Below are 12853 nucleotides of genomic sequence, written 5' to 3'. Positions count from 1 at the left end.
TATCTGTCCTATTGCAAGTTTTACTATTCATCACAGATACTGATTACTGATGATTATGATTATCCAATTGTTTATGATGTTCGAATACGGACGCTGGCTTTTCTCTGACCAACTTCTTAAAATCAGGAAAAAGGGATGCTGCTGCGTTTAAAAAAATGCGCATGCGCTAGATGACGTCATAATTCTAATTTAAACCCATTGTCGGAAAATTTGTAAGCTGTGCCCCCCCCTAAGAGTCACTAGCCACGACGCCTCTGTATTGATTAGCTTCAAGATCTTTAAAAAAAATTATCCTCACAACAACCCTTTTTAAGTTCAGTTAGTCACAAGTTGGTTTTCACATTTTAACTAAATATTGACATAATTTTTATAGTGCAAAGGGGACTTTCTCTCATAAGATTTATAGCCCCAGTTGCTTCAGTAAAGCTCCTGATGCATTATTGCTCGAAAAATTTCTGCTCAGCATCTAAGTGATTCTAACCTATTTCAAGCAAGCCTTCAAGAAAAGTACAGAAACTGCAAAAGTTCCCAAATGAAACTTTCAAGAAGATAAAAAAGAGAATATGGAAATATTTCTTTTTCAAATGATGGTAAATTTGCCGAATTCTCACGGAAAATAACACGGAAAAGCAAAAACAGATCATAGTAGTATAAAATTCCTTGTAGTATAAAAGTTTGATAATGACGTAAAGGAAAGCAGAAATCTCTATGCAGCTGTGGATAGAACGAATTGCGAGAGAAAGAGTTTGCGCTTGATTGGTTCCTTGACCAATAAACAATCTATAAAGACAGAATCCGAAACTTGTGTCGTTTATAGACAAAGGTCTGACACAGAAAACCGCTCTACTACAGAAAAACCCGCTCTAAACTGGTTTCAGTCTTACGATCATAAAAGCATACAGTAAGTCAGTATCAATTAGTTTTAATCTGAAGCTCGGAACATGTGAAATTGTGTTTGCCAAGGCAGCATACTAAGTCCCCTTCGTTTCCGTTATACATAGACAACGTACTTTTACAATCTCATGTGCTCGAATTTCTCATCATGAATTATAGCTAACTTACAATCGATAGTAAAATGGTTAGGGTATTAAACTGGCTTTCTACTTATAGGTTAACACTTAGTATAGGTAAATCAATTATTACATTATCCATTCACAAAACACAAAGGCATCCCAAACTTGAACAATCAGAATGAGCAGAAGTCCTTTATCTGAAAAGGAATTTGCAAAGTATTTTGGTTTTATTTTGGCTACTTGCCTTTCATATCGAAAATGACTTTGATAATAATTTTGATAGAAATTAAATGGAAAGAGCGCATCCACCATGTAATTATCAAATATAATCAGACACTCTTTTATTTTAATACATTAAATTTGAGATATAAACACTGTCGCATGATTATACTGATCCACGTTTCAACGTGACAAAGGGTAGTTTCATCACATCACAGAAAAAGGATATTCATTACAGAAAAAGTCTAAAGTCAGACGAAGGCAAGGGCTATGCTTTTTTAAAAATCTAAAATTCCTTTTGTGATAAAGAATCGCCAAATTATTAAATGAGCTGTTAGTTTGACAATAGTATGCTTGGGATAGTCAGACCCAATGCTTTAAAGCAGCAACATCTTGCTTTAATGTCAGTAAGTAAACTGTGCTTCGTGTCATAAAAATAACGCAGTTTATTGATCGGGATCTAGGTCAGCTAAATTCCATCAATATTAACCACCAAATTTCGTTACCCAACGTGAAATTTAATCAAACAATTGTCTGTTTATCTTGAAAGGCACAAAACTCGAATTTCTGCTCCCTCTGTTTTTCTGAAAGCCAAAAAAATTCTCGCCTTAACAGCCGTCCATGCAAATCCTACCACATTCCTTAGACAGAATCACGACAATTCTCCAATTGGTGCATGGTCTAGCCATAGCTGGTGCATAAAGTTGTACAAACTGTCTGAGACGGACACCTGCAAAATCATAAAATTTTAGATACCATGAAAGCTCTTATTGCTCATAATTAAACCTAATTTTAATTCCTATACGCGACTTAACATTCGAATCTAAATTTCCGCTATAAAACCTACCAAAAGTCAACAATATGCAATCTGTATAGCAAGCGGGCGAGACGAGCCGCGTCAGTCTCATTTTTCTTAACCGATGTATGACGTCATAAGTTACTTAAATTATGCTAGTGCTGAAACCATGCGAATAATTGCACAAAATACTTTTTTCTAAATCAAAATAGGAATATAAATCTCCTTTAAATTCAGGAAGCTTTGTTAACGGAGTAAAAATGTAAAATGAGTAAATATCAAACCTTATAAGGAGTAGGATTGAGCGATCTCAAGTGATCGACTCTTATTGAAGCAAGCGATTTCTTCACGTGGTCTTTGATTTCATGCAGCGAGGGCATCTTCTGCTGGACCTGAAATGAGAGGTAGAGTTCTCAGAAGAAACGCCCATGTTCTCCTCAAATAACAAACACTCGCTAATCATGGCAAGAATGAAATGTCTAAACAAAAGTAGGTCTGCCAAAAATCAGCACTGAAATCGGGAAATGCACCACAATAAATCCAAACTATATAAAAATCATGTTGAGAAATGGGGGCAAAAGCAGTAGAGCAGTACCTCTCCATCCTTAAAGTAAAGCTTCAGCAAGGATTCGACAGACGATGGTTTGACGTAGGCTCGTTTCGACTCGACGATTGGATGTCGGCACAAAGCCCTCGATTCTGGAAGTGGCGGCGGTTCCTGAACTGTCTGGACCAAGTCAACAAGGGCCTTTCCTACAAAGTAGAGAAAGAAAAATCTCGAATACTGATATTTCTTGGGAAAATCCGTCATTAACCAGTGCTTTAACAGTAAGCGGCGCGAGTTGAAATCGCCACCAACTGCACCGGCGGAAGAAAAATATCAATTTAGCCTACTCAAGATTTGGAAGGGAATTTTCTTTTAAAAGGTTTTAATTGCAAAACATTTGTTGAAAATCTGAAATCTGCCTCTGAATATGTTAGAAATGTTCATTCACTACTATGAGTAGGTCTGAGATACTTTGGAAGCAGTCCTTATTAGCGGGTGAATTGCAGCATTCTCTTTCATTAGGGCATGTGCTAGGGCCGTAATTCTAATTTAAGGTACAGGTTTTACAGTTCGTTGCATTTGGAATTGACAAGAAATGATGTAATACCCAACTACACTATAAATTTTTACTTTTTATAAACTTTTTCCCAAAGCTGCCACACGAAAAACACTTAAGCTCTGGTCAAACGATCCAAAATTTCACCCAACATTTCGCCCAACATTTCGTCGTTTGACCACCTTGTTGGGTCGTCCAACATCGCAAATTTCGATGTTAAACGAAATTTGACTGAGGTCAAAAATGTTGGCTGCCGACGTCCAACAATTCCATTGTTTTGACCACCTCAGCCAACTTTGTTGACTCTGCGCATGCGCAATTGGCTAAAGAGTGAAATGTTGGATGAAATGTTGGATCGTTTGACCATTATCGTTGGGTACATTCCAACATAAAAGAAAAATGTTGGGCGAAATGTTGGATCGTTTGACCAGGGTTTTATCATTGTATTTCACTCACAACTGCGTAGACCATTCACAGTTCTTTGTGGTTTCGCTGCCTAGCAAACAGTGATCATCGACACCTCAAAAATTTATCTACATAATTTTCAAAATTTTCCGCGGCCTATGCAAAAAACAAAACGCCATTTTTATAACATTGATGCAAAGAAATATAATGTTGTAGCATTTGTTTTGTCAGTCATATCAAATCCACGGCCTCCAAGCTCAAACAATCTGCCTACTACTATAGAACTAACATTACGCACCATCTGCTCCGTACAGTCTATATGCATCTTTGTGGCCAGGAATGGTTACTTTCTTCACTTCCTCGCTTATTTTCATTCTTGCTTCTCTATTTATCTCAACAAGCTGCGTGATCAAACAAAAAAAACATTAGTTTTTTTCGGAATTTATCCATTTCTAACGAAGCACAAATGTCGGCAAGTATCAAAATATGAAGATAACAAAAATAAATACATTTGTAAATAGATGTTCTCAAGACCCAAAAAAATGTTTTTAATTTACCTTGTACACGCACCCCAACGCAGGTTGCTTTTGGCATGTAACGAGGTGCGTTCCAATACCAAATGAGTCAATTTCATGGCCCTGAAAAATGAACAAAAAGTCTCTAAAATTATTATATGGCTATTATATGGCCCTAAAAATGCTAGCATGTGGATTGACGCATCACTGACGCTTCAATCTAAATCAGCTGACATGTGGGTTTAAAAGCCATAAGACGTGATTCTAAAAGCGCTGAAATTTGATTCTAAATACGCTGACATGTGATTCTAAAAATGCTGATGTATAATTTCAAAAATGCTAATACTTGAATCTAAAAATGCCGATATGCGATTCAAAAATGCTGACATATGATTCTAAAAACGCTGACATGTGATTCTAAAAACGCTTACGCGTGATTCTCAATATGCTCGCGTATGAATGCAAAAATGCTGACGTGTTATTCTGAAAGCGGTTGCACGTGAAATTGTTACAAATTTACCTGCTGCTGCAGTGAGTATATTGTCTCTTCATTCAAATCGTTGCTTGCGACAATAAGGAGCTTTCGAAACCATTCATTTTTTGTACTGAAAGGGAAAGACTGTGTATTTAGATTGCACACATTAGCATCTAACTTAATATCTAATGAAAGGGAAGAAGAATTTAACTTGCCCAATGCCCAATGACAACTTAAACTGACTTAAAATGACATTTGATTAACATAAATGATGAAATCATTTCTTCTTTAGTGAAAACAATATAACTTACAGTCATGAAATACAGGATTCAAAGGGTTTAAAACCAATCTAAAATTGTTATCTTGGCTTTCCTCTTCTCGTCACTTAGTCAGGTATAAATAAAATGAAGATTACTGTTTTTCGGCCGGTACTTGTAGAGAGATTACTTGTAGGGAGAAAGCTGTATACGTTTCGGAGAAAGCTGTAACGTAAAATAATCAACGGCATTTGCACGAACTTTGAGCAAGCTATGCATTTTCCCAAAGGAAAATTTTGATATGACCACCATATATCATACCAACCTAACCTAACCTATCAAAATTTTACGTAAAATAACGTAAAATAAAATGTTACGCTGAAAAACAAGACATTACAGAGAACACTCACAAATCCCCGATGTTAACGAACTTCTGGCGCACAGTTTGTGAGAGATATGAAAGATCCCCCGAGTCTAGTCTGATGCCAACAGCTTTGTAACCAAAATCATTCAGGGCCAACGCAACAGCACAAAAATTAGGCAAGCCACTCCTAGGAAACACGTGAAAACATTTCAATTCGAGCCAACTGAATAATTCAGTTGAACAAAGAAGGACTTTTTAGCTAGAACGAGTTTAATGAGTCTCAGCAATCAAATATCAGATGGTAGAAAACGATTGAACAGATTGAAACTGACAAACAAAAAAGAGACAAGGGCAAGAAAATAAAAAATAGACAATGATGATCATCATGATGATCATCATCGTGAAAAGAGTTTTAATAACAGAATACTGCGCAACATCTTGGAAAGTGCCCTGGCTTTCTCCAGATAATAACAAGAAAGAGTTTAAGATGGCAAACGATGTGGCGCTTTTGCAAAAAACAGTCTGCTGTTGACGTAGAGCAGTTCTTTAAATTCACATCATCAGCAAAAATTATGACCTTAAAAAATTTCTAACTGATATGACGTGAGACGAAATCAACCGACCTGATAACATTGTATGTGTCAACCAACGCAAGGAAATTAGTAGGAAACGCAACTGCAAATGCACAAAAGGCAATAAGTTCACTTCTACTCGTTTGGTCGGCTGGGATGTCAAGAACGGGGGCAATTTTCTCCAGCCAGTTTTTGGCTAAAGGAAACAGTTCTCGCTCCTCACCGCCATCTTTAGGCGTTAACTTGCCAACACGGTGTTGATCATTGTCAAGAAAAGAAGACACAAAGGCATGCGCTTGAGTTCCTTTGCAAGGGATCCCGTATTTTTTTCCAGCGAGAACGTTGCTTGTGCCGTCAAATCCTGAAACAATTAATAAAAGAAATAATAAAAAAATAGACTTCAGTCATGAAGATTTAACGAGGATTTAAGAGAACTCATTCAGAGGTTTTAACGAATATATTCAGACGGGAATTAATGAATATATTCAGAAGCTAATCAAGAACTGTTAACAAATTTAAGTTTTGTCTACACACTATGAATACACTATGAATCACGAACGCTAAACAGCAGTGATTTTTGGCACATAATAAATAACGAAACAGACACCTGAAATAACAAAGATAAAATTAGCTGATATTCCTATCTTGTGCGAAGGTAATTTCACCAACTCATTTTACCTCAAGTGCAGATGACAATCAAATCTCTCATACTTGCATCCTTCGCACCAAATCACTGAACTACATTATAAGTATTCTCAACAAAAACAAGAAACCTAGAGATGGTCCCTGAAGAACACCAATGAAATGGCTAAACACTCTCTATAAACTAGTGATCTGCCAATTTCTGCCTTTTACGCAAACGGAAATCTGCTATTTCTTTAATGAAGCATGATTCATACATACAAGAAAGGGTCATAATTATACCCATTTTGTACGTGTTTATAAACACCAAGGGAGTTGTGAAAGATATCTACAGATTAATCGAATTTGGCCAGAGCAGGTGAATCAAGGTGAATCATCGTGTTATGTATAATGACCGTTGTTTACATAATATCAAAAAGTTGCATAGATTGTGTAAATGGAGGATTTTGTAAACAACCTACCTCCGATATAACAATACTTGGAGGCAGAGAGTGCTCCATCAGGCCCCTGTGCTCTCCGCAGACCAAATTCCAGCAAGGTTTTTTCCTTACCAGCGGCAATTCTGAATCTAGCTGCATTCGTTGCAACCAAACTGGAAAAAGAAAATTTTACCCTGTGAAACCATTTTGTGAGACGAAAGAAAAAAATAAAAGATGAAAAACTAAGTGTAACAATAAAACATATTGTGAAGAAGTTTAGTGAGAAAGCTTACCTAGCATAATTGACCAAGTTGAGCAAAGTAGTTTCCAGCAATTGGGCCACTGCAAAAGAATTGAACAAATCGCATTCAAATACTGCAACAGCATTCAACTTAGTGTACTGTTTGTGAAAGGTTGTGATGACGTAATGCGCGAACGAATTTTTAAATATGTACTGGAAAACAGATGGAGCTGAACATAAATTCTTACATATCGAGGGTCTTTTAAGTTCCAGTAAGGGACTTTTGGAGGGTAATTTCGTCGAATTCAAATTGTTAAAATTCAACATTCCAACCTCGAGCAGCCCGCTGAATAACGCGAATCCCCATTAACACGAATGTTATTAAACTAATAAGTGTTATATTTTTAAAGAATAAAATCGCAATTAACGGTCTTTAATGAATTCAATGAGCCGTTTTTAATTGTGCCATGCATTAAGTTGGTTTAGGAAATTGTTTTTTCCTTTTATTTTAACGTATTTAAGATACACTTTTTTAACATCTTTTCAGGACAATATTTTTTAAACGTGTCACGCTATGACGTTGCGATTTTCTTCAATATTAATAATAAACACGGTTTAACACGTTTAAGTTTTCAATTAACTTCCTCGCAGATGATTCAGTTAGAATGGTGTTTTTTCATTCTGGCCATCACTTTGCTGAGCTACAGAAACTGGTAACTGGTCAAATAGTTTGACTTTCAAAATAGGGAATTTAGAAGCCATATTACATGATGGCAGAACCTTTATTTGAAAAATAGGCAGTATAAAGGAATAACAGAATAAAAGAGTTCCAAACCATGGGGGAACTGCATTTCTTGGGTTGACACTTCCCAGCATCAAAAGCTGACGTTTGAAAAGGCTATTTGAAAATAACTGAAAAGCGATTGCATAGCAGAACGCGGTTGAGAAGACTCGATGAGAAAGTCGAGCGGAAAATATGGAATGCAGTATTGCAACTTTCTTTTCGACACAGAGAGTAGGACGCATATGCATATCATAAAGAGACCGGCTCTGAAAGAAAAAATTAAGGGCTGGGCTGTCAGTGATCTATAGCCATTGTGCTTCTAACAGCTGGTGCGATAGACAATTTGGCTTAGAAGCGAATTCAAGACAATTTTATTCTTTGGCTACATTGCACCGATTACAAACCTACGCAAATGCGTTTATTTGCAAAACTGCAATGAGAACTTGAAAAGCAAATTTGAAAAGGGCAAAGAAGCTCGCCTTGCATTTGAACAGAAAAAACGCTTTAAAAAGAAAGAATTTGTTGCTAGAGGAAAGGTAGTGAACAAATGTTTGTTTATTGTGCAGGGATGTTTACTTGATTCTTGCTTTAGTTTCAAAAAAAGGATGTTTACTTGATGTACAATTTTACTAGTCTGTTTGCAATAACTTGTCATCGGTGAGACGGTGTAGTAATCCATTAATGCTCCGATCAATACGTTTCTTTAACTCAAACGCATTTGGCTATGCAGCAGTAGGGCCAGGTACGATGCACCTGCCTTAGAAGCATGACAATACCTCGACAATAGAGCAATCAGAGTAATTTATGATTTCAAACGAGTCCCGAAAACCGACGTGTAATTTCACAGGAATCAAAGTAGAGCCATTGCTCTTGATTTCCTTAAAGATGGCCTTTAACAAGAGATTATCATTTTTAACCTGTCCGTTTACACGTGAAATTATCTTGCGTAAAACGAATGAAAGGGAATTCGTGATTTGGCCATGGCTCCGGCGCCTTCTGATATGAATAAACGCATTTCGCCTCAAAAAGATATCAGGAAGCACAATTAATTTTTTTAACAAAAGAGGTTTTGCGAACTATGTGTTATGAACAAACGGGAATTAATTACAGAAACCTTAATAATGTGGTAAAAGGATTCAAAGAACGCGAACCTTGACTGATTTACGGGCGAAAATAGTTTACAAACATAATCTTTTTAATCGAGCCACTTTCGGGTATAAATCAGGCAGAATGCCCCAGCAGCAAAAAAACAAACATTCTCAGTTTTGTGCAAATGTCTAGTAACATTTGGGAAATAAGTACTCTCCGAAAATAATATATTGCAATTAAATAAGAATCAAGTACTCCCATGTCGCAAATCAAGTCAGTGAGCAACGTAATTGAAACAGCTTGACAATCATAAAAAATCAAAGTTTTGAATTTTTGAATGTAGACGACATAACCTAAAGAAACACCACAAAATACTTCTAAACAAAAACACCACAAAATACACAAAAAAACAGTTGAATATGCCAAAAATTAGGTAAAACATTGTCAATAAAATAATTTAGTTTGCTAATGGATTACTGTTATTTTGGCTCTTTTCATAAAATTGTGAAGAGAGACTCAACCAGAAAGGTTTAATGGGAAAAGTGGCTGTGCTCATGTGACCATATCTGATTTTGCATATTTAGAGGTAGTTGATGCTGCTCTTTCAGGTTAGAGGAAAAATTCAAAAATTTAAAAAATAGATTTTTGTTATGTCATCATTAAAGAACACTATTTGTTTTTCCCAGAAAAAAATTCATGCTTGATTTATTTAATAAACTATCAGCAGCTTATAGCCAATCAAAGAAGACAATACTGGATGGCTCAAGCTGTATCTTTCATATCCAGCAAATGCCTGAATGAACAGATTCTTTTGTCTGCCTATTTCTTTAAGAACCATATATTGTATTTTTGCTGTAATTTGTATTTAACTTTATTTTATGTCTTCACGGTCCTTTATTTTACTATTGACACCTCATAAAACATGAAAAATAGTTCATGTAGAAAGTCTTAATTAATGCTATGCTCAAAATTCTGCTAACTGTATATTTCATATTCCGACCTAAATTACCCAAGAGTGTCCATTTCAAATAATGTATATACTACATCAGTATTTGCAGATGATCTTAGCCATGTGTGAAAATACCAAACATGAATAATAGAACAAATTCAATATATCTTAGTCAACAAGCAAAATTATATTTCTTAGAAATATGAATTCACAATAAAGAGAAGTGACGAGTAAAACAGAACCTAATCAACTCTGTAACTGACAAAACAGAATATATTAAATACATCCTATCACCAATACTTTGGCGACCTTATCAGGTCCTGCATTAATCTTATCTGATTCATCCTCATGTTTTGAAGAATGTTTCTGATAGCAGTATACTATACTAAACTATACTATACTATACTATACTGACACTGACACTATACTAGCTGCTTGTTGTTTCATAAAATGATATTCAATTGAAGCATCTTATGAACTGTAAATGTGCAGCATGAAATAGTTCTGTTTATCCATATAATATTTCAATAAAGCTTAATTGATGACTTAAAGTTGCCTTTAAGGTGGCCTTAATGTGCATAAACAGAAATATTTAAGGTTCTACTTTAAATTTACATTTCAGGAAAGTTTTTTTCCATTCCCCTTAAAGGCAGTCTGTCCAAACATTCATTGGTTACCAAAACAAAGAATCAAATTTCTTAAACACTCAGTTTTTCATTTCATAACAAAGGAGGTCTCTTACTTGCTTTTGATCAGTTATACTAACCTGATACATTTCTCTAATTTTGAGGACCCGCAAAAATAAACAAACAATAGCTAATAAATAGCCCAATAAACTGCCTTTAGATTTTCTTGGTTTCTCGATTCTTGTTGTGTTTAACACTTTATTTGTTACAATCGATTAATGACTATCTTGTTCAAGGAATGGCTGAGAAGTTCAAACAGAAGCACATTCCTTAGCATGGCATATTTCTTAATTTTGACTCACAGGAAGTAATTCAACTGTACTTGCACACAAAATATAACGGTTTAAAGTCATGCTCCATAGCTTCAATTGCAAACAGGCATGTGCCCAATAATTTTTTGAAATGATCTAATGGTGGAGAACATCCATAAAAGTTGAATCAACTTAATGAAAAATATTCTCAAATATTACCATCGTGCCCTACTAGAGCTATCAAAATGTATGCTGAATACAGCATAAACAAAAAAATTAAAAATTGTAACTTTACCTGGAAGTGGTCCTTCAACTCTTAACAATGGAACTCTTGGGAATACAACAGTGCCTTCAGGGATGGCATACAATGTCACATCTTTAGTCGTAAGGTTTCTTAGGTAATCAAAAAACTCTTGTTTGCATGTTTTAGGAAGCACTTCATTTTGTAAATACTCAATATCTAAAAGAGGCAATAAACATAAGCATAAGTATTTGCGATGGATTAAGAAACCCAGTGGAGAAGAGCTCCCATGCCTACAATTGTTAGAATAAAATGATTTTGTTTCTTATTTCGCATGTTTTTAGAATTAATCAAATTGATTGTAAGTTTAAGTTTGACTAAAGCTAAATGTTGCTATCTCAGTTTAACAGTTGCGACTGTGATTTCGTTTTGACGTTCTTTAATTGTTCATAATCATAAATTGTAATAAAAAGATCATTATAGAATTTATTCAACACTTGATATGATTATGTTTACTTTTATGTTTAGAAGTCCAGGTTTAGCGAAGAGAAAATCAACACAATGAAAGGATATAACCTAAACAAATTGAACAAACCAGTCAGTAATTCAGACTCTTAAAAAAAATATCATGTGTCACTGCAAAAAGGGGTAGTAAACGATTACACAATTCAACAGAGCTTTCAAAATATAATGCGATTTAAGAACTTTACAATGATAAGGAAGAGTGATATATTGGACGTAATGTCATATGAACTCAAAAAAACTTGATTTCTCATTGCGTTTGGCAAAGGAACACGATAATTCTCTAACACAATCTACAATTTCGGAAATCGCAAAGTTTTAATACTTGCCCGATTCTGTGAACTTGAAATTCTGCAAGTAACTGATGCACTCGTGCAACCCTGCAAATATTGTAAATTCTCCTTGGAATGGATTTGTTCGAAAATACAAGTCGAAAACACTATGTTCATTTCGTTTGCCACTTTCCCAGTATGCATAAGCCATAGATACCTGGTATAAATCGGTAAGGATGGCTTGCACAATTCCGTTTTGGGGTTTCCTGGAACACGTCGAAGCCATGATTTGGTTTCTAGAAAAAGGTACGTTTATGACAGTCACGGCCTGCAGTGAATCTCTTTACTCCCCCTTGCCAACGATCAGCAGCAGCAAAGTGACTTCTAACTGAAAGGTGACTTCTTTTAAAGGCGAAGAAGACTGGGCAATCAGATATTATGAGCTATATTTAATTATGAACATTCCTTGTTAATAATTTATATTATCGCTCAATGATACCATGACTATGAAGCACCTCCTGGACTGGCTTCGGCTTCAAACTGCCTCCCTCGGCGTCTGTCCAGCCTCCTCCACAGTTACACCGAGCGCAAACACACAACAGCGTATCCTCGATCAAGCCCGCACCTCCGAATAAGCCCCCCTTGAATTAGCCCCAGCCAAAATGTTTTTTGCGAAATATTTGACAGCTTATAAAATAATAAAACATATTCTTGCGCAGCGAATTTTCGAGGAACACTCGAAATGGTTCTTTATTGTGCACGAACTTTGAGAATTAATTGATATAATAAACTAAATTATTGGCTCAATGAGGGGCGAATTTTGGAGAGGCGAATCAAGTATAGAAAAGCGTTTATTGAAAATTTTTTGAAAAAATAAAACAAGAATGGGGACATAAACACTGACCATCAATGCTAAAGAATAGCTGAAGAACACCAAAAACAATCTGGAGACCCAAAGAGCAACTAAACAACTAGAAATAAGTCATGTTACAAAACTAAGCAAATAGACCTCGAAGTTGTTTCCGTTGCCTTTTTAAA

At 35.6% G+C, this 12853-nt stretch overlaps 1 protein-coding gene across 1 annotated transcript; it reads right to left on the bottom strand.

Annotated features, from left to right (window-relative positions):
• Positions 1–1483: 1483 nt before the first annotated feature.
• On the bottom strand, positions 1484–12384 carry LOC135689602 (nicotinate phosphoribosyltransferase). The gene is made up of 12 exons (XM_065206889.2): positions 11873–12384; positions 11076–11240; positions 7074–7122; positions 6823–6953; positions 5771–6080; positions 5194–5334; positions 4572–4656; positions 4094–4174; positions 3835–3937; positions 2624–2781; positions 2313–2420; positions 1484–1962 (listed from the first exon to the last, which is right to left on the bottom strand). The coding sequence occupies exons 1-12, from the start codon at positions 12099–12101 to the stop codon at positions 1885–1887; spliced, it is 1638 nt and encodes a 545-aa protein (XP_065062961.2). The 5' UTR covers positions 12102–12384; the 3' UTR covers positions 1484–1884.
• Between the last annotated feature and the right edge of the window lie 469 nt (positions 12385–12853).

This window comes from Rhopilema esculentum, chromosome 5, assembly GCF_057945365.1.
Source record: "Rhopilema esculentum isolate cy_ngs chromosome 5, ASM5794536v1, whole genome shotgun sequence".
NCBI lineage: Eukaryota > Metazoa > Cnidaria > Scyphozoa > Rhizostomeae > Rhizostomatidae > Rhopilema > Rhopilema esculentum.
Note: the sequence above shows the minus strand (reverse complement) of the source record. Positions and strands in the feature narration are given on the sequence as shown.

Excerpts from the sequence above, each read along its gene's own strand:
- LOC135689602 (XM_065206889.2), bottom strand. The coding sequence starts at position 12,101 with ATGGCTTCGACGTGTTCCAGGAAACCCCAAAACGGAATTGTGCAAGCC. Across the intron at positions 6,954-7,073 it reads AACTTGGTCAATTATGCTAG|TTTGGTTGCAACGAATGCAG; the intron begins GTAAGCTTTCTC and ends TTCTTTTTCCAG. Across the intron at positions 4,657-5,193 it reads TTCGTTAACATCGGGGATTT|TACAAAAAATGAATGGTTTC; the intron begins GTGAGTGTTCTC and ends TTTCCCTTTCAG.